Consider the following 28,000-nt stretch of genomic DNA (forward strand, 5'->3'; position numbering starts at 1 on the left):
TGTTTTCAATATGCGAATGTGATATAATGTGCCACTTACAGTAAATGTTGTGTTATATTCTCCTGTAGATTAGTAAAATCTGAATAAACGACAAGCTTGATATTTTTAATCAGGCAGGAAGCGGTCTACTCACCACCATACGTCATTTCCGCCGAAAGGGTCCTTTCTTCTGAAGCTCAGTAAGCAGGCGGTGGGACGTCTTTCTGGTGTCCAGCAAAGCTCACAGTATTTATTTAAAATGTATTATAAAGTGAGCGGATTTACTGGGAAGTTAACGGGAGCGACGGCAGCGTCCGCATACAGTCCTCAGGTAAACAATCATTACGATACTTTTATTATGAGAAGCGATATGTCACGAGTGACCTTCACACGAAGAGCTCACTGCAGGAAGTCAGGCTCATTACAATAACATTAATGCATTCGGCAGACGCTTTTATCTTAACAGTACAGTACATTCAGTCTATACATTTTTGTGTCATATGGAAGTTCCCTGGGGTCGAACCAATGACCTTTAGATTGCTATACAATACTCTACCAGTTAAATTACATGAACAACAATTCAAGTAACTTACTCAGTGTTGATAAATATTCTCAGGTAACTTACTTATTGTTTTAATAGGGTTAGCTTGGGCATGATTTCATTTTATATATTGAAATTTGTGGTAAAATCATTGTTAATTTGTCAGTATAAGACACAAAAACCCATTATATAAAATATATTTTTAACACTTTGATGTTTGTTGAGTTTAAGTGTTACCCTTATATGTCATCTCTGCCCTTTGGTCCTTAACTAGTGACCTTGGCTATTTAATTTACACTTATACAAAGACGTAGTTCACTCAAAGTTCTCCCATTATTTATTTACCCATGGATAGTTTTAAACCTGTATTCAGATCTCTTTACCAGTATTTAAACAGCTGTTTGCTGGGTGTATGGTGGCTAGGACAGTTATTATTATTTATATATAATTTTCTCCTAAACCTTAAGAGTAAGGACTTTTCGGTGAATTATTTCTACTTGTGTGATTAATTTAAATCCTAAAATGATAAACACACAATGGTTCTGAAGCTCTGATGTTTATGTTTGTTCTGACAGGGGCTGAAGCCTGCGGTGCCATCTCAATCCCCTCCCATGATCTTTGCCATACCTACAAAGGTGGTTTCAGAAAAGGGACCAGCAGTCCACTACTTGGGAGTAAACAAAGTTCCTGAGCTGCAAAAGATCTTTCAGGTATTGCACAGTAACATTAACTACTTGTTGCTGTCATTGTTGAGCTGTTAATCTTTGTATCTAAGCAATTCTAGTCAATATTCTCAGATGTCAATATTTTGTGGCTTGGCAGGGCTCGAAAATGCGCCCTTATTTCTCAATGGTGCACCTTAAAAAAATATTAGTTTGCACCAGTGCGACCAGCCGTTCGACGGATTAAAAGTCTCTACAACTGTCTCTGAAAGTCTCCCTTTGGTTCAAAACAAGCACACATTAGGTCCATGTCGTGGTATAACCCAATCAGAGATAGTGAAGGGCGGACCCCTCCCTTTGATTGTCCGTTGTCCAGATATTCCTGTACGTGTGTGTTCTTTTAAAAATATGCGTGGCATGTTGCAGTCAAAAGTGCCAAGAAAGGCGAGTGGCCCATCCGATAAACAGAGTGGATGTAGCCGCAGATGTCAAGCCCCGGTCCCGGCATTAGGTAATGAACCACATACAATCGAGTCCGAGCCAGAGCGTAATTCTTATAAAGAAAAATGTCTTGAATGTAAACCCAAAGTACAGCAATGTTTTTCAATACATTGAAAAAAGTTTATACTTTTATACTCACAAATATCTATTCAGGGTTTTAATCCCTCATTTCGTTGTATTAAACGCCTTAATTTCAAAAAGAAGCTTAAGGTTACCTAAAAAGAAGCTTTACCAGTCGAAATTATTCCTAAAACATATTTCATATCTCCAGAGCATGTTTACAGCACATGTAACATTAATGTTATACAGTACAGCCAGTAACATGTTGGATTAGCCCCCCATTAAAACACGACAAATAAAGGGATTTATAATAAAACTTATTTTGAAACATCAAAAGTCGAGTGATTTTTAAAAAACCGTGTGTGATCTGGTGTGTCTTCTGATCACAAAATGATATGGAAAACTATTTTACAGAACTATTTTATGCTATTTATGCTCGGTTAGCATACCATTATAAATATACAGTATTGTTATAAAATACCCGACATAGCGTGAAGAACACAGATAAACCATATATCATCTCAATCGTGTTTATTGTCTCCATGCTTTAAAACATCACAACATCTTAATTTGCCTGTAAAGTGGCGATCTCTGCGTGACACTACGTCGTCTTCATTAAGTTGTCATAATGAGACTGTCTGTCACGAGCGCCCTCTAGCTTCACGTATGAATAAAACAGACAAACAGAGTGTGAATGGCTGTAGCCTTTGCTGTTTATGGAATAAATATGGATCAAATATTACTCAACCCTGCAGACATGTAAAGTAATTATTTAAAATGGAATAAATATTTCTCCAAATATGCACACTTTGAATAAAAAAGCCCCAAATGAACATTGAGTTGTTGAGTGCTTTCATGACAACTAGGGCTGCACGATTCAAGCTAAAATGTGAATCCCGATTTTTTCCATGGGAATTGAGATCCCGATTCTCTCACCCGATTCTCTTTATTTTAACAAAAACATTTATTATGCACTTAACTAAAAAATGTGCTACAGGACTTTCAGTTATAATAACGTTTCTTAAAAGTCTCTTTTTCTTATTTTAGACCCCTTAAAATTTAGAATAATTGAAAATTTGTTAGCTGTTAAATTGCACCTGTGCTTTTTGTACTATCAAACTGGCCAACCTTAAAACTTTAAAAACACTAACGTTAAACCTTTAAAAGACTAAAAGATCAACATTTTGTGGCATCAGAGAGAAACGCAGACATGTGTCAATGTTCCCCTCGTGCGAAAAACCCTTTCTAATGGGGAACGCACAGAGGCCGTTTCTCAATGTGAAGGCTGCAGCCTCTCTGGAGGTCGCATTTCTAAACTGCGCATCATAAAGACTGTCTAATTTCAGAGTATTAACAATTAACGTTATAAAGATGACTAATATTTTTAGTTAATAATAAATTGTTGAAGTATGTTAATGACTTGCGAATGTAATGCTCCGTTAACTCAAATGAACCAGGCTTGATGACGTATACAGCCTGCATGCGACCTCCTGAGGTTGCAGCCTTCCGATTTAGAAACGTCCGGAGCCTGAGGTAAATAATTTCCTTGCCTTTTTTCGAAACCAATGTTGTTGCATCTTCACTTTCTCCGTCGCCACCAGGATTTTCCACAGTGACACTCATTTATCCTCTCTTTTTTGTGAAAATTGCCGCTCCAGATCCACCAAGTAAACGACTGTGTTTAGGTCTGCCGCCTTGTTATACGTCACGCGAGTGACAGCGGAACACCGCAAATGAGATGAGAGAGAGGAGAGAAACGATCGGGTCTGATTGGTGAATGAATAGGGTTTGGTTTTACCCTGTATGAGTGTGTGTTAGCAAGTTTGACTGATATTCTTGGGTTGTTGTAATGTAAATACGTGAACACTTGAACGCAGAAACTGAATACAGGGAAATACTGTAAATGCAAGTGAATCGCCGTCATTTAAAATGAAGATCGCCTATATGTATGAATCGAGATCGTGATTCTTTTTCGATTAATCGTGCAGCCCTAATGACAACCATGCAGGAGGATTTTTCTCAATGACCGTGACTGAGGGTCATACTTAAAAATTAAATACAAATTCATACTCCTGACAAAAATTGAGACATTACTGTCACTAGAGGATTTTCTGAAAAAAGTAAAGGTCAAAAACTGAATCTTAAGTCTTTTTAATGCCATATAGTTTTTTGAGGTAAGTCCATTTAAACTAACTAACTAAATAAAGAACTCTTTAGAATGCCAGTGTCCTCGTGCGGGTTAACAGGGTTGGGTGCTTGTAAAACTGCGGCTTAAAATGGGATGAATAAAATTTAGGTGCACCTAACTTTTGTTCTGGTGCACCTAAGAAAATTAGGCACACCAGTGCAACCAGTGAAAAAAGTTAGTCTCGAGCCCTGCTTAAATAACAATGCGAGGTCTCTGTTTAAGTTTTTATTTTCCATAGTTGGGTAAGTGCAGCTTTCAGAATTGTCAAATCAATGACAGAGAAATATCACATCCATAACATTGTTTATTCCTCATAAATGCACACATGAAAATTAAAATGCAATTATTTGTTCTTTGAAGAACCATCTTTTCTCCATTTATTAGGTATTACTTATTCTGGTTTGTGCATTTTAATTCACATAATTCCTGCAAAGTATGTTTGTCTCCCAAAAACCTGTGTCACATACATAACGCGTGTATTTTTTATTTACCATTTATTACCAATATATTGAACCATCTCTGTTTATATTGTCCTAAACCCTTGATGATTCTTGATGAACAGATTTTCAACTGTTAAACTTCCACGAATAAAAAACGCATCCAAGTTACGTATTTTAATTTTCATTTAAATGGCATAAAACTTGACATCCTGATATTCATATATTCCTGTTCTCTACTTCAGAAAGCCGATGGAGCACCAGTTCACCTGAAGCGTGGAGTCATGGACAAAATGCTGTATAGGACCACAATGAGTTTGACAATCGGTGGAGCCCTCTACTGTTTAATGGCTCTCTACATTGCTGCACAACCCCGAAAAACACAGTGACCTGACCTGTCTGCCCCCTGGATAATTTAATGCAAAACTGTTTTATGTAGGACTGATGACATGGACTATTATAATTCTGCTCTCATAAGCACAGTCACAATTTTGTTTGATTGTCGTAATGCTTTCTCACGTCCCTTAAACCGCTTTTATTTATAATAATTACAATATTTTTGCCATTTCCTCCGTACATCTTGCCCAACTGTCATGTGTTTAGTCCAAAACTTTAATGCTGCGGTGTTCATTGTACACATGCATTCATTTTATAAGAGGGTTGTTTTGGTTTTACTGAACAATTTACAATATTTATTTACTTTGATAAACTGTTGGGAATAACTCAAATTGAACGTTAATAAAAAAACCATCTAACTAATAGATGTTGGCTACACCCTTTTAAATTTACCATGACTACAGCACAGCTGGATTAAATATTTGCATTCTTCCCCATTGAGTAAATCACAGGGAAAACAGCTGTATGTTTTCAGCCTGTAAATTATGTCCTTGTATTTAGGAGAATAAATATATTTTCTTTGTAAAAAGTGAGTGTCTTTAGTGTTGAACTTAAACAGTCTCTATGGTTCGTGTTATTATGTATCTGGCCTTTTTTTGTGTTGCCATACAGGATATGAGTACATAAAAGCATTTCAAAAGCTATGTTTCACTGAGATTAGATTATGTCCTTTGAATATAAGATTAGCAGTTGGGGACCAGAATCTCGAGTACTATCCGCTTGTTAAGTCTGACGTCATGTACCGCTTCCCGGCCATGTCAAAAGCTCATATCATTATGCAAACTACCAAAAACATCTTCATTTTTATCTCCATAAAAAAATCAGATAACCAGACATATATATCTGTTACACATAAAGGTCTTTAATGTAAAAACAGGTTCTTCAGATAATACAAATTTATGAAGAAAATGATTCTTAAGGAACCTTTGCTAAATGGTTCTTTGAGAAACCAAAAAAGGTTCTTCTGTAGCATGTGAAGATCCTTTAAAGCACCTTTATTTTTAAGAGTATATGAACCAGGTGGCTCTAAGTGATTACGCTACCAAGTAATGTATTCCACGTGATTTAATTATACTTGTTAAACAACGCATATATATATATTATGGTATGCCTCTGATTACATCATAGATCAGTGGTTCTCAAACTGGGGTCCGGGGCCCCCAGGGGGGCAGTGAGATGGTGCCAGGGGGGCCCCAGATTTATGACATTTTATAAAATACATTCATTTATCATGAATTCTGTGTAATTAAACCTAAAGAAAATAAGGCTACTAACCAACAGCACTACTTTTTATAACTTAATATGTTTTGTTTAATTGAAATGTTAAATTTTAGAACTGTTTTTTTGTCATAAATTTTCTTTGGGGGGGGCGCGAAGGAATGCACCATACACAAGGGGGCCGCATGCGGAAAAAGTTTGAGAACCACTGTCATAGGTGAAAGGACATACGGGTCACAAGACAATGAAAACATGGCGGACGCAATATGTCCAAAATGTTATCATACTGCACCCACACATACTATATAGAACATACTGTTTTGATGATAAAGCAGTTAATGCTTCATCTTATTCTCAGCACGCAATTTCAGATGCAGGCTATGACTGCATCTGACGGCTTATAAATGGTGCTGATGTTCCTGTGTTGGTTCTTGTGCTCAGTCGACTATAAACAAGATGCACAATAAATGTGATGACAGCGCAGTCTTTCATCTACCCAGAACTACAACTAAATCATTAACATACTTGTTTTAAATCCCTCGCTGACACAATGTTTACATTAACAGCTTGCATTAAACATAATGTGAACATCTACAGTATATGATTTGTTTCTATCTATGTATATGCATTATTAATATATTCACTCTCCAAACACATCAGACAGCCATCCTCTGTTCAAATAATGGTGTGGTGAAGAGAGCTGGTACTCAACATTGCTGCCACCTGCAGTGATTGAAGCCTGCTGGGTAATAACACAGCTAAGCCTGCTGTGATGGTCCCGTCTCTGCAGATAGCGATTACTGCGGGGCGGAGCACAATGCCCCGGTCACCAAGCCCTTTGTTGCCATTAACCAGAGAGCCTGAAACTAGACAGAAGTACCATTAGAGTTATTGAAACCATCTTATCTCTGTTTGCTATCGACCCATACAGCATAATTGCATATTTGTTAATGCCTATTAGACTAACAGATCATTTATTTGCTAAAGGATTAATGTGGCAGCGGTTCTCATAGCAACAGGGTGTGATAATGTGCATCACCACATATATATATATTGCCCATATAAAGACTTAGAGTGAAAAAGTAAAAGAAGTTTGAAGTTTTATATGAGAAATGTCTCCTTGGAGTCAGTACACAAGAGCCGTGTGCTTAAAGAGCTATGACCATCTTTGACAAAAAAGAGCATGCGGGTCATTGAAAGCCTACCAATAAAATCGCTTTAGTGCCTAAAGCTGCTCACGAGTGTTAAAGCTATATACCACCGAAAGATTAAACAATCCTGGGGTTAATGTAGCAAAACCCCTTTATCACCACAGAGCAGCTTAATATTCAAATCCCAGTCCCTAGAGTTGAGTCTTGTACTGGGCTTTCATTAAAACCTTTCCTGTACACCTGTTTAACGCAAATTTTTTAAAATCATTACTTTTGAATTGCGCTTCACACGCGTGCTTTCGTGTTGAAAACCTAAAGGGAATGATGCAACTTGATGACTTTTCATCTCCTGTGTTTAATTTTCGGAAAAACTCTCAGCCGTGTTCCAATAGCCTCGATGATGCCGCAAGGTGATGTGTTAAGCACATGGAGTTTGTCCTGAGGGGCTGTGAGTGACACGATCTTCAATGTTTAAAGTGTGTCTAAGTAAGTGCTCCTTGGAATAATTGTGTTTTGTGATTTTATAAAAGTTTCAACACAGTGTACTCAAACCATCTGCTGCAGAGTCAAATTAGCATCAAAATGAATAACAAAATGAAACACATGCATCATCCAAATTGACGTTCACTAAAACCAATTCTAACACAAAAGCAAAACATTGTTAACAAACACATTGTGATTTCTTGAGCACAGTGACATTAAAGGAATATATAATGCAATCATAGAGGTATATGATGTGTCAAAATTAATCGATTGTGCGATGCATCGCAATGCGGGGGTGGACGATTCTGCATCGATGCAGTAATAACCCATAATCGGTTATAGCCTGCTGACGTCATTCGTCGCGTACAGGTATGTGGCGGTAGAAAAAAAGGTGGAGTGTTGTGAGACATGAGTGATAAAAAAATGCACCGGGTATTTTAAAAGCCGATGTCTGGGCTCATTTCGGCTTCTATGAACATGCTGGTAAGCACGAACTGGACAAGACACGCTGTGTGTAAAGCCTGTCATGCACAAATAAAATATGTAGGCAATACAAGTAATTGAAGAAACCACGTTAACCATTTTCACCCCGAGCTGCTAAAGGATGCAAGTGTTGATAATGCTTTAATTGACAGTTTTATGCACTTTTAGTTTTTCCTTATGTTTTAGTTTTAAATGCTGCTGTTGTCTGCTGTTTACAGAATAAGTTTGTCTTGTTTCCTATTAAGTAGTATACTTTAGTATACTTCTAGAAGAAAACAAAATAAAAAGGAGTTCATATACTCAGGGGCGATTCCAGGATTTTATAAATGGGGGGGCACAGGGGGGACCAAGAACCAGTCAGGGGGGGCCAATCAAAAAATTCAAATGAAAATAAATACTGGTTTAGAAAATATTAAGCATGGTTCTTGTGCAATGCCACGTGCTCTAATATAGATGGTATTAATTTTTTGTATTTTGCATGGATTAAACAACAGTTCTGTTCCAGAATAGTTCACTTTAAATAAATTGTCATAATTTACTCATCCTAAAGTTATTTCACACCTGTATGAGTTTTTCTTCTGCTGAACACAAAATAAAATATTTTGAAGAATCTTAGTAGCCAGAAAGTTGATGAACCCCATTGACTGCATGTTATTTTGTTCCTACATATGAAGTCAATGGGATCCATCAACTGATTTTGGTTACAGACATTCTTAACTCTTTTCTTTTTTGTGTTCAGCAGAAGAAAGAAACTCATACAGGTTTGAAACAAGTTTATGTATATGACCATTTAAATTAAGTGAACTGTTCCTTTAAGTACATTGCGTGTAGCTGGTATTAGTTAACATTCTGACATATCAGGATTTTGTTTTTCTACTCTGTCTGATCTGACTTTCATTGTTTATTAGCCTATATTGTATTTTAACACAACTGAATGCTATTTTTTTACATATTATCTGTTCTGTTGTCAGACAACAAGAAAGAGTTTAAGCTAGTGACTAACACGACCCAATAACACCTCGTGTTTAATCCAACCAGCTGTTACTTTATACTGCTAAAATCCTAATTTAAATGTGACATTGTCTGATACAATTTACATTGAAGAGCTGATACGAGGTGATTTCGGATTACCTGTGTGTCTCATGCAAGGTTGCTCTTCTCATCTGATTGTGTTTATGAGCGCTTTTAATTTTAAATGCGAGTGATAGTTTTATTGTAGATCGCGCATAGCAATTCAGCGCAAATTCAAAAATATCAGAGAATACTGTTAAGCGTGCGCGCGCATAAAGCACCATAGGGAGGGAGAGAGAGTGCTCGTACACAGAGAACTGGTGTGTGTGTGTGTGGGGGAAAACACTAACCTTTCGTTAAGTCATAATACTCGATCAACCGTATTCTCTGTCAGTAACATCTGTTGGCTGTTAACTTTTACGTGAAAAGACAACAGAGGAACCCAGGTGGAAACACCGCCAACTTTTAACTCCCTCACTCAGTGTCAGAGAGGCACTGTCGAGGTTCCGCACGCAGCAGTGAGAAAGCGTGCACGCGAGAGAGAGAGAGAGAGAGAGGCGCTGCTGAGCGCTTGCAAAAGCACATGAAGCCGTTTTAAATAGTAAAATAAAATGTAAATGGTAATCATGGAAAATCTTTTTGATTTGTGCCAGTGTTGAGTCTGTGGCGGCTGTTGAGTCTGTGGCGGGGCGCCCTCCTTCTCGTTTTCACGAGTCTCAAATCAAACAGTTGTTGACAACTGGTCCAATTGTGCGGTGGGTGTCGTGGTGTCTTTTTCCTCCTGTTTTAAAAACGCGCAACTACTGTGCTCGCTTCGCCTTCGCGTTCGAGCGAGTCTCAAATCAAACAGTGATTGACAACTGGTCCAATGGTGTGGTGGGTGTCTGACAACTGGTCCAATGGTGTGGTTGGTGTCATGGTATCTCTTTCCTCCTGTTTTAAAAAGGCGCAACTACTCTGCTCGCTTCGTCTTCGCGTTCGCGCGAGTCTCAAATCAAACAGTGATTGACAGCTCTCTGGTCCAATGGTGCGGTGGGCATTTTCAGGTTGACAGTAAATCTAGCTGGCCCAATGAGATTGGAGGGGGGGCACCAGGGGGGGCCAATCATATTCCAAGGGGGGGCGGTGCCACCCCATGCCCCCCCTCTAGACACGCCCCTGCATATACTGTATCTGACTTCTTACATTCATCAATGTAATGTGCATTAATAAAAAAAGGATGCAATGCATCGTGATGCATCGTAACATCGAATTGAATCGAATCGTTAACTTAATAATCGGAATCGAATCGAATCGAGGAACCAGTGAAGATTCACACCTCTAGTATATGACTTTTTATAAAGAAAGAAACTTTCTTTCAGTTTTGGTTAGCTTTAATTCTGGGCTGAACTAATCCTCGAAAATCTCATTTGGACTCTAAAGGACACATTTTGGAGGAGTTAAAGCAATACTCGAGCCAAATATCAAAATTTCCCATATGATTTACTCCCCCTGAAGCCATCCGAGATGCATATGTCCATCATCTTTCAGACAACCACATTTGGAGTTATTTTAGTAAATGTCCTTGCTTTTCCTAGCTTTATAACAGTAGAAAACAGGTAGGCCTATCAGGGAAAAAATTCTGACTTTAAACCCCAAAAAAGTGCATTCATCCTGCACAAAAGTAATCCACATGGCTCCAATGGGTAAATAAAGGTCTTCTGCCGGTAATTGGTGCAATTTTGTAAGAAAAATATCCATATTTGAAACATTATTAACTATAATAACATTAACAACGCCATCTTGGACGATTTATGCAAGAGTTATTGCCGTAGTGAGTGACTCTTAAGAATCGCGTGAGTCCAAGATGCTAGTTATAATTGTTTATACAGTTTATGGAATTTTTTCTTACAATATCACATCAATTAGCCTACCTGCAAAAGAACCTTATTAACCCCTTGGAGCCGGATTACTTCTGTGAAAGATGGATGTACTTTTTGGCGAGTTTAAAGTCTGAAGTTGTTCCTTGATCCTGTTTTCTCCCATTATAAGCTTAGAAAAGCAAGGACATTTACTAAAATAACTCAAAATCAGACTGGACATCAAAGACCTATCCCCATTTCATGTATTTCATCCTACGCATTTATCTAAAAACATGGGCTATTTTTAAAAATTGTTCACTCGGTAAGGTAGTCCTACTACAGTATGACCTCCCACTTTTCATTCCCTGTGTAATTTTGCTGTCACATCTATCACTCACCCTCTGTGAAAATTAGAGTTACTAGACCACCCGAGAAGACACTTTGACGTTCCAATGCCTCATTAATTTCAATTTTGTGGTGTCTGAATAAATCCTGATTTGCATAAAATAAAATAAACAGCAGATGCTGTGACTGGCCATCTCATGAAAGGCTGATTAGAGATCTAAACGAAGATGTGAGGGGGAGGAGATCTCAGTGACAGTGAAATGCAGTCCCAAGAGACAGACAGTTACTGTAGGATGTACAGTATATTATGTCTACGAGTTTCACAAGAATGCTCAATGTGTGCTTTAGGAGAAGGAAGCTTCCAGTAAATTTCTGAGTCTGGAAACTATTCGCTAGCAGTCTTGATGTAAAAGTAGATAAGTCAGAAGAATAACCAAAAAAGTGCTGGTACAGGTCCGCTGTGTAGACCACTGTGACAAAATTAGGATGAGATTGTTATTCAGTCCATAGCTCACCCCTTCCTTTCGAAAGGCATAGAGAAGCTACAGTAGCCATGTCATCAGTACATGAACAGTAACCAAACGTCTCACTCTAAGGTAATAAAAACCATACAGTTTATTATGTAAGGTCTTTATACACCACATACAGTTGAAATGTGTTGATATTCTGGTAAGATAGACTCTATGTGCTGGGATATAAGTGATCTTGACATATCACGGCAGCTAACAGACAGAAGGTTAAGCAGATATTACACTGAACAAAATTATAAACACTTTTGTTTTTTCCCCCATCTAAGACTTGTATATGTACACAAAGGTCCTATTTCACTCAAAACATTTTCACAAATCTGTGTTAGAGAGCACTTCTTCTTTCCCGAGACATTCCATCCACCTCACATGTGTGGCATATCAGGACAGCATGATTATTTCAAAGGTGTGCCTTAGGCTGGCCACAATAGAAGGCCACTCTAAAATGTGCAGTTTTATCTCACAGCACAATGCCACAGATGTTTTGAGGGAGCTTGCAATTGGCATGCTGACTGCAGGAGTGTCCACCAGAGCTGTTGGCCTGTGAATTGAATGTTCATTTCTCTACCATCTCCTGTCTCCAAAGGCGTTTCAGAGAATTTGGCAGTACATCCAAGGGGCTTCACAACCGCAGACCACGTGTAACCACACCAGACCTCCACATCCAGCATCTTCACCTCCAAGGTCATCTGAAACCAGCCACCCATGCAGCTGCTGCAACAATCGGTTTGCATAACCAAATAATTTCTGCACAAACTTTCAGGGAAGCTCATCTGAATGCTCGTCATCCTTATCAGGGTCTCGACCAGACTGTAGTTCGTCGTTGTAACTGACTTCTGTGGGCAAATGCTCACATTCGATGTCGTCTGGCAATTTGGAGAGGTGTTCTCTTCACGGATGAATCCCGGTTTTCACTGTGCAGGTGAGATTGCAGACAGCGTTTATGGCGTTGTGTGGGTGAGCAGTTTGCTGATGTCAATGTTGTGGATCGAGTGACCCATGATGGCGGTGAGGTTATGGTATGGGCAGCTGTATGTTATGGACAACGAACACTGGTGATTTAATTGATGGCATTTTTAAGGAACAGAGATACCATGATGAGATCCTGAGGCCCATTGTTATGCCATTCATCCACAACCATCACCTCATGTTGCAGCATGATAATGCACGGCCCCATGTTGAAAGGATCTCTACACAATTCCTGAAAGCTGAAAACACCCCAGTTCTTGCATGGTCAGCATACTCACCGGACATGTCACCCATTGAGCATGTCTGGGATGCTCTGGATCGGCGTACACGACAGCGTGTTCCAGTTTCTGCCAATATCCAGCAACTTCACATAGCCATTGAAGAAGAGTAAACCAACATTCCCTAGGCCAAAATCAACCACCTGATCAACTGCGTAAGGCAAATGGTTTTGAATCCCCCCCGGACCCCCTCCCCAATACAGTAAAACTGCACATTTTAGAGTGACCTTTTATTGTGGCCAGCCTAAGGCACGCCTGTGCAATAATCATGCTGTCTAATCAGCGAGGTGGATGAATAATCTAGGCAAAGGAAAAGTGCTCACTAACACAGATTTAGACAGATTTAAGAACAATATTTGAAAGAAATAAGCCTTTTGTGTACATAGAAAAAGTCTTTGATCTAAAAATGGGGGCATAAACAAAAGTGTTGCACATTAGGTATAACATTAAAATGTTATACCTAGCACTTTAGCAGTCACATTGTTCTTTGATCTTTAAATAAAATTAGGTCAGTGTGACCTGGTCTGCATGGCCTCTCTCGCTGTAAGCATCATTCTGTAGAAGAGACCACAATGTCCTTGAGATGTCTGATTCTAAACTCTGAGACTATCCGTTTATAATTTTGTTCAGTGTACATTGCATTTCTCTCAAGAGATCCTTCTTCAAGTTACACAATGCAAAGGTGTAATTCACCCAAAAATTACAATTCTGTTGATAGCTACAATTTTCCTTGTTTTAGGAAAACATTTTCAGAAGTGTCCTCATTTGTCCAGATCACCTGCTGCAATGAAATGTTTCCTTTCGTATCATTTCAAGAGAACTAATTGTCTTTCTTTTTCGTTTGACTTTCCCCTTCGATTTCTCTCATGTTCTCTCACCTTCCTCTCTAAGCTTCAAAGCAGCAGATCCCTGGGTTGAGCCTCCATGCATTGTGGTCTCACAGATCTTCGGACGTGTTTGATAATGAAAGAAAATGGTGTGTTAACATTATACTGCATAGGTCTGTTAAAAAATTAGTTAAAGGGATAGTTCACCCAAAAATACAAATTCTGTCATCATTTATGTTTATATTGTGTATTTATCTGTTTCTTATATCTGTGCAGCACTTTGGTTGGCATGTGGCCATGTTTAAATGTGCTATAGAAATCTATGATGTTAGGTTTTGGATCAAAGCATGTAAGTTTGTTTCTTATCTGTCTGTATGCCTCACCTGTTTGTGTGTGGGTGTGTTTATTTCCTGAAAACAGGTTGTGTAGTTATCATCCCTCCTATCGATTCCTATTTCAAACTTCAAATGCTAGATACCTACATGGACCTATCCTGGTATATGAAGCCCACACAATCCTCACAATTCCTAGTAAAAAAATGTTTTACTGATTGCATATTCAGATTTGTTTAGTAATAAATACGTATAATGAAATGTACACTCTCAGAAATAAAGGTGCAAAAGTTGTCACTACATGGTACCTATTTTTGACAGTGTAAGCAGGTTATTCTCACAAAACCATTGAAACACCACGGCACTAATGATTTTAGCTATAAAATGTGTAATATAGTAATATTAAAAAGCATCAGAATTAACACAATACTGTGTTCTGTGTTCTACCTTCTACCTTCAACATAAGAATTTATAATTTGTCAATTTTATCTCATTTTCTGCTGAAATTCTCATTACCGCAATGTGTCCGGCTGTGTTTGAACATGCGTTATGTTGTAATTTAGAATAGTATTTAGAAAAAAAAATAAATGGATGTTTTGCTAGACTACTTTAGATGACTGAAAAATATTTACTGAATATTCATGTATAATAATAATGAAGAAAAATTAGGAAAATGATGTGTCCATGCCTGATGTTCTCATCCTCCGCAACACTTTTTGAGTACAGTTTAAGCACACATACAGAATTTTAATAAAGTTTGATTTTGAGTGACCAAGCACATGGACCAGTTACTTCAAGATGGCTACCAGGTAAGATCATTTTTTTACAGTTAATTTGAAATATTGTCTTGTCAGAATGCTTACACGACATTTTGACTATCATTACCGCAACAGATGCTTATTAAATGTTAATTTAAATAATAGAAGCATAATACTTTGATTTTAAATGCATGTGCAGAATCTCCATATTATGTTCTTTCAGGTTTGTCATGTCATTTTGAAAATATGTCAGTGTTGATGTTTTCTGACTGTTGCGGTAATGAGATTTTTTAGGACTCATTTTTTAAATTATGTTACAAAAAGTGTTAAATGATAAGTAAAAGTGTTTAAATTAATGTTCCCATTTTCTCCAGACTTTGTTTTTCAATGTCTGCTGGGAAAAAAAAGTAAATTTAAGCAATTTTTACATTTTCATGCTTGACATTTTTAAAACCAAGTTTTCGTGAGAATCACCCAAGCAGTATTTTTTAACACTAACTTTATACACTTATTATACACTATGCGACTGGATGACCTACTTACTACCTACATGATTTATTCAGTTTGCCACAATATTAGTATATGCTTTCATTTCAAATGAGTCACGCTTTGTATTTTTGTGTGAATCTGTGACCCCATTGAAAAATACAATGGGAATGTACCATGATTGTTCATGCATTAATGTTCAAAAGCGTGTCTATAAGTGGCAGGGTTCAGGAGAGTGGATATTTGTAGTAAGACAGTGATGCAAATGTAAATGACCCGAACTAGATTCTAATGGAGGATTGCCAGAGCTGCTGGGATGTAAATAAGCCCGGAGCTTTTAGGGCTTTTCCCGTCTGCATGAGTTCGGAATCACCTCACGGCTATTTTCAACCATCCGCTTTTATTGCCCGACACCACTGAGCTTTCACAACTTCATAGCGCTCAATTTATCTGAGATTTTTCCAAAACCTCATTTCAATGCAGCTCCGTGTGTGTTTGGAGAGCTCACATTAGGGCTTTGAAGCCGGCCTTGGAATGAGGTTGAGAGAAGAGGGAATAGAGCAAAGGGTTTCAGGATTTGTGAAAAGTAATAACAGATGTCTCTGATGAGAGACTAATAATCCTGGTAGGCTGCAATGGTCTGAATGAGCTCTCCTTGCTTTGTGCAGATGTGCACACACATACTTTATAGATCTTAAATTCGAGTCTCAAGGGTGCATCAACTGTTGCCATGGATACTGGTACAGTATTTGGTATTGTATGCTCAATAGTGACAAGAAAAATAAGCCAAGGTCACGGCATCAAATTCATCAAACATAACCTCTGTGCTTCAGAGACTTCAGATGAGTCAGTGTTATATTATTGAATGCAAGTTATTTTGGCGGTATGTTAAAGGGCACAAGTTTTTGATGGATTTTAATTTAAAGTGATGCATTTAAAAGGAGTCTGTATCTGTATAAGATTGCCCGTTGTTCTTTAAATAAAATTAGGTCGGTGTGACCTGGTCTGCATGGCCGCTCTCGCTGTAAGCATCATTTAGTCTGTAGAAAAGACCACAATGTCCTTGAGATGTCTGATTTGTAACTCTTATTCCTGAAAATATCAGTGCTAGTGCAGGTGCACATTTTAATTTTTAGTAGGCATGAATTTATGCATGGGATATGCATGTACTACATGTGCTCCGGGTGGTACTCGTGTGTTTTTAATTATGTAGAAGGGAACAGGAGCGTCATCCAACTTAATAACAACTTTCAGTGCAGTCTGTCCTTTGGTGGTGAAAGTTGAGACAGTTTTAGAGAAGTCTTATGACAATGAAACCACAGGGACTGATTTTAATTTTCTCCTCTGGAAGTAGGACAGCGGGATGGGGGCCGTGCTTTGGACTTTTCTGCATAATCAATGAACTCTCAGAAGCAGTCAAAAACTCCTTTAAAGTAGGTTAAAAACCGAAAGGTGACACGTTTTTATTTAGAATTGTGCACTCGTACCCGAAGGATAACCTCTGAGAGGCAGACAAAAACCTTGTCACGATGACTTTCTGTGGCAAACTGGAACATCTCTAAAGAGATCCAAATAGAAAGCTGGGTTATTTTCAACCCAGCGTTGGGTCAAAAAAGGACGAGCCCAGCAGCGATGTTGAAATTAACCTAGAAAATGTTTATATTTGATACAACAATGGGTTAAAACAACCTAGCATTTTGGGTTGAAACAACCCAGCATGTGTTAAATTACAACCTAGCGGGCTGGGCTCATCCCTTTTTGAACCAATGCAAAGTGTTTGAAGAATCCACAGAAATTCAATGAAGATCCCACAGAGCAAACTGAAATTAGTATTTTTCTTTATCGTAGAAATTATGTTTTTACTATTTACTGTTTCTTTAATGGTACACTGTAAAAAAAACTTGCTGCGTTAGGGGGCGTGCACACCAAAGTTTTTACGCCCGAGACCGGCGCATGTTTTTAATTGTTTCCAATGAAAGCTCTGCATTTTCAAAAAAGCCCGCAGCTAGCGGTTTTCTTCCGTGCTGAAAACCGGCGCTCTGCGATTTTTCCATGCTCAGCGCTGAGCTCCGAGTTTCAACTATGGGTGAAAAGCTCTGCTCGTCAATGTCAGTTCTTACACGGCCGTCCAATCACAGTGGAGCAGGGGCGGGACATTACCACAGCAACCAACTGGCTCACAGCTAAAGTATCACAGCTACCAAAGCGCTCAGCTAAAGAAAGCTGGCACTCAGCTAAAAAACAGCTGGCATTCAGCATCCTCCAGGCGTTTCAGCCGCGTTTGAAAGTTTTGGTGTGCACTCCCCTTTAAAGGAACAGTGTGTAGATTTTTAGGGTCATCTAGTGGTAAGACACAGCTCACCCCTCCCTTTCGAACCGCATAGAGAAGCTACAGTAGCTGCCACAGGACAAACAAGTCATCGTCTGAGACAACGGTGTGACAAAATGCACTCTGTTGTACAGTTTGTCTGTTTATGGCTACTGTAGAAACATGACTGTTAAAACATAACGGCACAAAACATCACTAAGTCTGTCAGATAAGAGAGACGTACAAAATGTGCAGAGCAGTGGGCCTCCAGGAACGGAGTTGAGAACCACTGCTCTACCCCACTGTTAAACGCTTTATTACTTTTAGTGTTGACACGCACTGGTGTTTCAGTCTGTTCTTTCAGTTATTTCAGGAGAGAAAGTGATAATGCTATTGACACTGTGCAAATACTGAACAGGTTTAGGAAACCAGCTAGACCACACGCATCAATGTTTTTGCAGCAGGGTAAGCAGAGCAAAGCAAAGCTGACAGTGCCCATGTGCATTTCATGGTAAATTATACTGTAATTATTATTCATCTACCAACCACCACTTATCCAATGTGGCAGTGAGTACAGGTATAAAACAGGGACTAATTTTAGGGGCAGCGGTGGCCGATGCTTTGGGCAAATCATTTAATTTTAACAGTCAAGCTTTTCTAGCAATTTTTTTAATGAAAATATGAATAGTTACCCATACTTGAAATGTGACTTCTGCATTGACCCATCCCAGTGAGTAGTTAAAACACATACACAGAGCAGTGTGTAGCTATCACTTTCGTGATGGGGTTAAAGGTGCCTTGCTCAAGCACACATCAGTTGTTGCCTGCCTGACTCACCAACCCCTAGGCCAGGGCCAATCAACTGGTGACCCATGGGCCAAATGGGGCCCTCCAATCATCTTTATTTGACCCGCCGGCCACCTCTGTCTGATTTTTTTAAATTAGCGTGGTTACTTTAAAACCACCTTGCCAATGTACATGACACATGATGGACAATAAACCGGAAGGAGAGTCGGAACAGGGCTGCGTGGGGTGCCAACCATCTGCTGGTGTGTAATTTTCGGATCCAATTTCAGTTTTGGATTGCAAAACACCAGGTGAAAATTATTAATCTTTTTCTTGTTCAACTTTATTAGTAATTAACACTTGAATCCTTTAAAAACTATCAATTACTGATAAGTAAATTATTAAATATAAAATATTCATAAATTAAAGGCACTGAATTGAGCTTCTCTTCCATGTTGACACGTATTTACGATTAAACAGAAATTTCATTACGACTGCCACTAGGGGGCGAATTTCGACAGTCACATCCGAATGTAATGTACAATGGAAAGGCGGTTTAGCCTATATATCTTTTTAAATATTATAAAAGATAACATGAAGTGCAATTTTAGTCATTAGGAGAACACCGGCTATATGTTTTAAATACTTTAAAAAAAAATAACAATTTATAAAAGTCAAACAGTTATAAACAAGAAGTTTAAGAGCTCAGCATTACAGTTAGTGCTATACAAAAATAGATGTGTTGATTAGTTACACTTGCACTTTTTAGTTATAAGTTTGGCCTGTATCATATTAATAACATGCAATGTTTCTTTTTCATACTAAAGCTTTTGTTTGCTCTTAGCTACATCTTTCATCTGAGATATCTAATAAAGTACGTACACTGTGCCAACCTCAGACAATTATCAGTATCTATTGCAGTACCAAGCCATCAATCTTGACTATGCACATAAACAAACAGACCGTGGGCATGTCACATGAGATGAATTGGTCAGTTGCTCAATAACTTTTTAAAAAGCCAAATGGGAATATTAATAAAACTCCTAAACATCTTTTCTTTAAAAAGGAAAGGCAACTCAAAAGCATCTGAAGTTTCATCATTCCATGTAAGAAGTGTTTGTGCCGATCTGTTCCTGCTAAACCTCTTTTGATGTACGAGATCTCATAAAAAGCACCATTCTCTGTCGTGTTCATAGCGTGTTTGACCTTTAATAAAAGCGAGTCATTGCCTATCTTCAGTCTGGCACAGCTGCTGTACACAGCTCCAACACTAAGTGAGAAAAAGAGCCAACGTTACTCGCGGACGCTCTCGGCTTATAAACACGGCTCTGGGAATTAATAACACATGGTGCTGAACCAGGAGAACCCTGGTAAACTGTTCTGCACGCTGGACAATCCTGCTGAGGGATTTGAAGTTTATTTGTGTAGGAAGCTTTAGAACTGTGATCAATGAAGAAGTTTTTATTAACAGGAGAAAGGGCGAGCGTTGGAGAGAATGACAGAGAAAGAGTTGAGAATAGGAATAGGTGGTCAGGACACTGATATGATCCATCCAAAGGGGTCAAGATTTGGGTGGTTAGCATGGATCAGATCTGCTGGTGTAACTGTAACTACATCTGCAGAAAAAATAATGGCATATACTGTATCTATTCTGACTAAATAAATCTTTTTAAAAGCAAAATATACAGTATATACAGTACATGCCAATTACTTCATATTATGGCACATTTGTTGTCATTTATTGATACTTGAAAGGCTTTCAATAGCGTAATATAGCACATTCAAGTAAATCACAGGGGTAGGCAACGTCAGTCCTGGAGTGCCGATTTCCTGCAGATTTTAGCGTCACGGAGTGACCAGACGGGGCGGAACCAAAATGAGAGCGAAGAGGTTCCGCCCGGACCGGTTTGTACAAACACCGACACTTCCGGGTTTCCCGGGAATCCCCGCAATCGCCGAAACAAGGCACTGCGTAAACAACGCGGTGCACGATGATTGGGCGAGTCATGCTATGGAGGAGTATAAAAAAGAGGGCCACCAGAAGTTACTCCTCAGTGTTCGGTTGCGTTGGATAGACGCCGTGAGTATCTGCTGGGTTGAGTCTTCTGACTGCTGGAGTACAACACTGTTAGAACGTTCTGGGATCTGTGGAGAGAGAGAGAACAGTCCAAAGTCAAGTAAGGGTGAGCACCGGAGTTGAATAAACGCATTGACATCTCTGTTACTGTTGTGTCTGCATGAAGGTCTGGGCGAGTCGTATTGAAGACGTTGTTTACATTGGAGAATGCCTAATGTAAACAACGAAGAAATAAGAAGAGAGAGATCGATTAGAGACTTTCCAGCCATGAGTAACAGTAAATCATTGGTGTATGTTGAACACTTACATTGTTAAAGGAGAGTGTAACCTGTTTATGAGCGGCCCCACCAGGTGTGTGTGATAGGTGGGCGAGCCGAAAGACGTGCATTGTGTCGACGCTGGACAGCGAGGGTTTCGAACCCGGTTGAGACACCGCACGACGTAGCGAAGTTAATCTCACTCCCTTACCCAGGCATAGTCCCGCCAGGAGAGGAGTACGGACCTTAACTTATTCACTGGAGTGTGTGCTGTGCAACGTGTGAGTGATCTATTTTGACGTGAGTACACAAAGCTTTTGTAGTGTTGTGCCGTGTCCTTGTTGTTTGTACTCACCTCAGGAGGGATTGGACCCCTGTAGAGACCATCGGGAGCCGCCACGACGGAGTACGCCCAGCCAAGCAAATTACGCCCTGTAACTGTGTCTGGCAGGAGTCTGACGGGACCACCAAGTGAGGTACTGTGAGGAATACCATAGTAATACCTGATCGCCTAGCAGCAGAGGAAGTGCTAAAGGAAATAGGGGATCTGGGCGCCTGTATGTACGCTGTGTGTGTGACAAGTGCATGATAAATACTGCCTTCTCGTCTAGATCTTCGCCTGCCCTAGGGAAGAGGACGTGTGGTCATCGCCTCTCTGAAATACTATCAAACTGGACGTTGTTACTTCGGCCACAGCTGAGTGCCAGAGAAGACCCCTCCCGCTCCCTGCTACGTCGGATGGTGATGGTGACGTATGGGTTCAGTTCTGTTGTATTCCTGTGCCTAGTTGACGACACGCTTACTTCATAGCCATAGAAAGCCTGTAAAGAGGAAGATACTTACGTCATATCAAGCTAAAGCTAACTTACCCAGCAGCGACTCTCAGCCCTAGAAAGCCTGTACAGAGGGAGATAGTTACGTTATATCCAGCTAAAGCTAACTTACCCAGCAACGACTCACCGCCCTAGCAAGCCTGTAAAGAGGAAGATACTTACGTCATCTCGAGCTAAAGCTAACTTACCCACCAACGACTCACAGCCCTAACAACCCACACAGCAAAAGGACTCCGTGGCGGATCAGTCGCGGAGGTATCGCGGCTTCCGGAACGGACCCGCGAAACGGACCCGGGTCGGCGTCCACTTGCGCGCAGTGACGGATCCGCAATGAAGGCGGATCGCGGACCCGCCGTGGCTTCGGGCTGCATACGCTCCGCATCCGTGGCGCAAATTCATTCATATATCCGCCGCGGACCCGCAACTGACTCATTAAAAGTCTGAAATAATCTCCGGGACGGATCCGCAACGGATGCAGACCGGAGATACTGACTCCGGAGCGGTTCCGTTACGAATCCGCTCCGGAGCTTATTGCTATCAGGACCGGGTCCGTTTTGGACCCGTTTATCTCACTTTCAAATTCAAAATCCCTTACTGTAGGATAAAATAGGATAAACTAAACTACAGGATAAAACCAAAACTATCACTAGGCCTGGCTACTGCAGCAATATAGAACCTTAAATCTGCATTGTCTTGTATTTTTAACCTAACAATATTGTAAATAGGCCTACCAGAAAAGTTTCACTAAAATATATCAATTTAATGTACAAAAGTAATTACTACTCAATGAAAATATAAAATTGCCATTTACATTTATGGACAGTTATAGCATATTCTGTTTTTGTTTAAAAATATTATTTTTGGGGTCAAAACCTAATTTAGTGCTTTATAGGTCAATGCAAACATAAAATACTTGATCTATTAGGCTACAACTTCAATGAAATGCTGCACTATGCACAGCTAAAACATCTGACAATAAATAACTGGAGAAAGACAAGTTGTACAACAAAAATGTTTTTTATTATTTAATCATTTCTCCCATTACACGTCTCCTTGTTGCCCGATCTGTTGCCAGGTTGAACACAGCACCTGTAATCAAACAGACAGATATGGTATGTATGCATCCAAAGTCAAGTATGCTTATCATAATAACACCACAGTAAAAGTACAGTTTTTTCACTAGAAATGTACTTGAGTAAATGTATCCTTAAAAATCACTTTAAAAGTACTAGTTACCCAAAACTGTAATTGGAATTCGTTACACACCTCTGGTTAAATCACCCTGTTAACAGCCGCTCAAAATAACAGAAGATTGTCTTTACCAACCACACAGTCGCTCTGAATGACACCTGCATTCATTTAGTCACTGACTGACACCTGCATTCATTTAGTCCCTGATTAGGTCACATGATGGCATCTTGCAGTGTGACCGTGAGTCTGAACCGAGTCAAACAATGATTAAATTGCCAAAGATTAATTTTCATTATAAAGATGGCAGATACACTACACCAAAATTGCCAACATGTAAACTTAATAATGCACAGTTGGGCTAAACCATTATCCACGAGTGAACATGCTAAAAGTTTCCTAATATCAACGTCATTCCAATCATTAGTATACAGGATATTTAAAAAACAATGTTTACTGCCACAATTATATCAATAAATCAAAACTTACTCAAAAGAGGGTTCAGCTCAACCGTGTCCCAGCAAAGAAAGTCGATTGACAGGTGTGCATAGTTAAACCGTTAAGTAAAGGCGCGTCCGAGGATCCGACATGGGTCCGTTCAGGATCCGCTGTTTGACAGAAGAATTTACGGCGCTACCGGAGGCGGAGCGGATCCTCTCTGCGGCTCGAAAACGAATGTGACAGTCACGCGGGTTTGGCGACTTGAACGCGGATCCGCATAGGAGTCTCCTGCTGTGTGGGAAGCCTGTAGAGAAGGAAATACTCACCTTTGTCCCGAGCTAAAGCTAAACTCACTCAGCAACGACTCGTAAACCCAGAAAGCCTGAAGAGAAGGAAATACTCACCTTTGTCCCGAGCTAAAGCTAAACTCACTCAGCAATGACTCGTAAACCCAGAAAAGCCTGTAGAGAAGGAAATACTCACCTTTGTCCCGAGCTAAAGCTAAACTCACTCAGCAACGACTCTTAAACCCAGAAAGCCTGAAGAGAAGAGAATACTCACCTTTTTCTCGAGCTAAAGCTAAACTCACGCTGCAACGACTCGTAAATCCAGAAAAGCCTGTAGAGAAAGAAATACCTACTTGTGTTGCGTAGTGTTCCCCCTGAGGGCGAGAAGCTATATTTTAGATTCCCTTCCCCATCTCCCTTGATTCTTTTAATTAAATTAAATAAAGTTACTGTTTTTATTATACTTATCTCTCGTTGTTTGGTCATTGGGGTGCCTTTGGGACCTCCTCGAGGTGGAACTTTGGGAGGAGCGTGACGCACACAGTCTGTGGTCCGCTCCGGCCTGTGACCAGTGCTGGACTGGTAATCTGGCATACCGGGCAAATGCCCGGTGGGCCGACGTCCTTGGGGGCCGGTGAATATAATATGATTATTTTTTTTATTGGCCAACGACCGGCCCATAAAGCAGGGACAGCGGCCCATTGGTTCATTTTCCATACTGACACTGGGCTTGCCCAATCATCTCTTAACAAGCTCCACCCCTCTGTTTCTTGTGTCAGATGGACAGAGCGATGATCTGACACAAGAAACAGAGAGCGAGTATCATACAGACGTAACATACATCTCACACTATTGTTGTCTGACCAGCCCATAACACTCGTACATCGCGCAACGCAGCCCGTTGCTTTCTTTCTTTGTTTTAATGTAATTCATTAATGGCGCTAAAAGGTGCGGTGGCAATGTATCGCATTTTCCAAAAAAGTTAGCGTAATATTTTTTTTCCGAACAGACCGGCCCAGGAGACACCTAATCAGCAGCCCATTGTTTCTTTTTTATTTGATATTTGGCTAGTCCAATCACAACTTTTAGGGCATTTTATGAAGCATGCAGCGTCAGTGTGCGTCTGTCAAAATAAGAGACTACTGAGTACCGAGTGGACGTGTGGTAAGCAGAACTGCATCTAAAACACTGTTGTTAGATATCCTCTTGATAAAACACAGTCAAAAACACAAGTGATAGACCAATTGCTGTTTGCAAAATGACTTTGATGATTACGCTGCAATAAAATACAGTGTGGGCAGAATTATTAGGTAGCTACATAAAACTTTTGATCACAGTTTTTATCAAACATATTTTACTAATTCCAAACCAAATTAATCTTAATAACTACCATTCATTTTGTAAATAAGGCATTTATAAGTAATACATTATTGTTAATGATGTCTGGCTGGAGAAAAAAACACCTTATATTCAAGTGTGCAGAATTATTAGGCACATTTTCTTTTCATTTAAAATGGGCAAAAAAAATTTAACACACACACTGGAAATTCATTATTTGATGTCCATAACAAAGATGCCATGCATGGAAATTGCAAAATTGAGGTATACAAGAAATCCTGATTCGGGCAGCAAGGGCATTAAATAGGATAAAAGGAAAAGATATATACAAAATTAATGTTGGTTATTAAAATTACCGTGTTTTGGAATTGGTAAAAGGTGTTCAGAAAAAAAGTGATCAAAATATTCTGCACACACTGTAATGGGACTCAGCCACGAGAGTGCGACTTCATTGTAACATTTATCAGGTCTTGGTTTTATCATAAGGTGTTCAGAATGGTTAGTTTAAACATTGTGCACTCACTGGCTAATACTATTATTTTTAAAACCTGCAAAGCCTTTTACAGCGCTTACATTTTTGTAATGTCACGTGTCAGCTCTTATACTTTTCTACTTAATCATTGTGTGGAGTTGGTAGTCAAGTTTGCACAGAGATTTGGGATCCTATGTAGTGCAATTTTTTGTCCCAGTCCAGCCCTGCCTGTGACATTAGCACCAACCCTTATAAAACCTTGGCTATAGTTTTCAGGTTACTTTTTAGACCTTGATTAGCTTGTTCAGGTGTGCTTGATTAGAGCTGGAGCTGGAGCTAAACTCTGCAGGACATCGGCACTCCAGAGCCGACGTTGCCTACCCCTGTCAGGTATAGAAACTCTTTCCAAAACTAAGTGCAAGGGATGTATCTTGGATTGGGAGATATTGGGTGCCCAGCCCAAAGTCATTTCTTAAAGGGGAAAATCTAACACTTTCCATTTTTTAAATGCTATAATTGGTTTGTAACTCAGGTTTGGTAAACCATTTTCTGCAAGTATATTATCAATATATCAATTATGAAAAAAATAGGTCATTGATATTTGGCTCCCCTTGTGATGTCAGATCATCTTATAATAATACCGTCCCTTAATCTTGCACCCACAAAGGCTGCTTTTCCTCGTGAATCTGACTCCCTCACCACACCCAATTTCAGCCTGCCGGGGAAGACAGACAAAGAAAAAACAAACTGTTCTCCGCTCATCCCTGGGAGCCCTGCAGTTCCTCCCTAGTACTCCTCCACTTCACATATGGTTGACTTCACATAGCATGTTATAATGCTTTCTTAAAAACAAATCATTAATAAAACATTCATTTATAAAAAACATAAGCTGTAAGATGAAAGTGATTATTATGTAAAACATATTTCAATATCATGACATCATTTCATTATTCGTAAAATTGGTTATATGAATAAGGCACACATTAACTTCTTCAGATAGATAAACACATATTAAATCTTTTACTGCAATACTACTTCTAAGCAAACACTTTAATCATTATTAAAAACCATCAGTTAGGAAAGAAAACACACACACACAAAGAACAAGCACAGGAGATTCTGTTCTTCAAGGTTGAGCTGCCATGCCCCCATTAGGTTATTCTGTATGCAACCTTCATTTCATTGGTTAATACAAATTTATAAAAGACAACATCTTATATTTATTACATCAATTATTCAATGATTAATACTGATTAAGTAAGAAATACATTGCATATTTTATCCTGTGAATATTAAAGCATTGGTTAATAACATGGTTGCCTGTTTACTTTTCCCCCTCAGGCCTCTTTTATCTTGATCATCTCCAGGCGTAAATTCCTCGCTAATCCTCCTTGCAGCTTTTTACACACACACAAAAGCTGGTAACTTTCCACTCTCAAACACAAACACCTCATTTCTACATAATAGCTCAGTGCATATATGAAACACACAATGTTTATAGAATAAAATGATTAATTAAAGAAATATAAAATGGAACAAAATCAATTTCCACAGTCCTTATTTGGATATCTTTGTAACTTTAACACTTTTAGCAATCAGCATGAAATGTAGGCAGTAAATATGTAAAACATAATTATTCAACAACACAACAGTACTCCATTGTTCATGAATTAGTTAAATGCATTCATTAGTTAAACATACTAATTTTCACTTTCTCTAAATATAACATAGTTATAAAGCAAACAACTTGTTTATTGAAACCATCTGTTCTGCGTGTTTTCCCTTCAGGGCTTCGTTATCAGCGTTTGCGGGTTTCTCCCCCAACCGAAACCACAGCCTCTCAACTTTACACACAGACAGCTTTCTTGTACTCAGCACAGGAACCATTATTGTAATAATACACATTAATTAAGATTATAAACAGCACGATTAGTAAAACAAAATCAAATCCCACATTATAAAACCAATTTCACAAGATAAGCAAACGTTTCGTAAAGAAATTAAAACAGGTCACACCACAATCCTAAATCCCGCCCATCTGTAACAGATCGTTTTATACAAAGCTCATTGTTGTGAGAAAGCGCTGTGTAAACGGGTGTGAACCGATTGGCTAGCTATCCAGTGCGTTATGATTGGCCGAATTACGTAAACAGAAATGTGACGTTCCTTACCATGCTTTGAAAAAAGAGCTCCCAAAGCAATAGTTAGAGCCAGGAGATACTATCATATTTACTAGCCTGTATGCAATGTGAGCATAACGTAACAAATTTGTAAGGTAAGGGTACTAAAACATAAAACCATGTCTGCATTTGTGATCGTAGAAACTACAAACAAGTGCTGCTCTGCACTGCACAAAACTCGTGTTTGAATCGTGAGTAGGAAATTAATTCAATATGAAAACATCGGCTACTTACAGGATGTCAGTCAGCAGAACCAGAGTGTAGTTGCAAAGTTGGAATTGCTCCACTTTTTAGCTGAAGCCTTTGCGTATATACAGCCTTGTAACTCCCCTGTGTTTAGAAAGTAGTCCTTTCGTAAAA

At 39.2% G+C, this 28,000-nt stretch overlaps 1 protein-coding gene and 1 long non-coding RNA gene across 2 annotated transcripts; one reads left to right on the top strand and one right to left on the bottom strand.

Moving 5' to 3' along the window:
* Positions 1-150: 150 nt before the first annotated feature.
* LOC135733330 (cytochrome c oxidase subunit 7A2-like, mitochondrial) lies at positions 151-5,293 on the top strand. Its single transcript, XM_065251781.1, has 3 exons — positions 151-310; positions 1,096-1,230; positions 4,614-5,293. The coding sequence occupies exons 1-3, from the start codon at positions 239-241 to the stop codon at positions 4,755-4,757; spliced, it is 351 nt and encodes a 116-aa protein (XP_065107853.1). The 5' UTR covers positions 151-238; the 3' UTR covers positions 4,758-5,293.
* LOC141281320 (uncharacterized) lies at positions 5,006-27,999 on the bottom strand. The gene is made up of 2 exons (XR_012335550.1): positions 27,875-27,999; positions 5,006-6,848 (listed from the first exon to the last, which is right to left on the bottom strand). It is a non-coding gene; the product is annotated as an uncharacterized lncRNA (long non-coding RNA).
* Between the last annotated feature and the right edge of the window lies 1 nt (position 28,000).

This window comes from Paramisgurnus dabryanus, chromosome 20, assembly GCF_030506205.2.
Source record: "Paramisgurnus dabryanus chromosome 20, PD_genome_1.1, whole genome shotgun sequence".
Taxonomy (NCBI): Eukaryota; Metazoa; Chordata; class Actinopteri; order Cypriniformes; family Cobitidae; genus Paramisgurnus; species Paramisgurnus dabryanus.

Excerpts from the sequence above, each read along its gene's own strand:
- LOC135733330 (XM_065251781.1), top strand. The coding sequence starts at position 239 with ATGTATTATAAAGTGAGCGGATTTACTGGGAAGTTAACGGGAGCGACG. Across the intron at positions 311-1,095 it reads CGTCCGCATACAGTCCTCAG|GGGCTGAAGCCTGCGGTGCC; the intron begins GTAAACAATCAT and ends TTGTTCTGACAG. Across the intron at positions 1,231-4,613 it reads AGCTGCAAAAGATCTTTCAG|AAAGCCGATGGAGCACCAGT; the intron begins GTATTGCACAGT and ends TCTCTACTTCAG.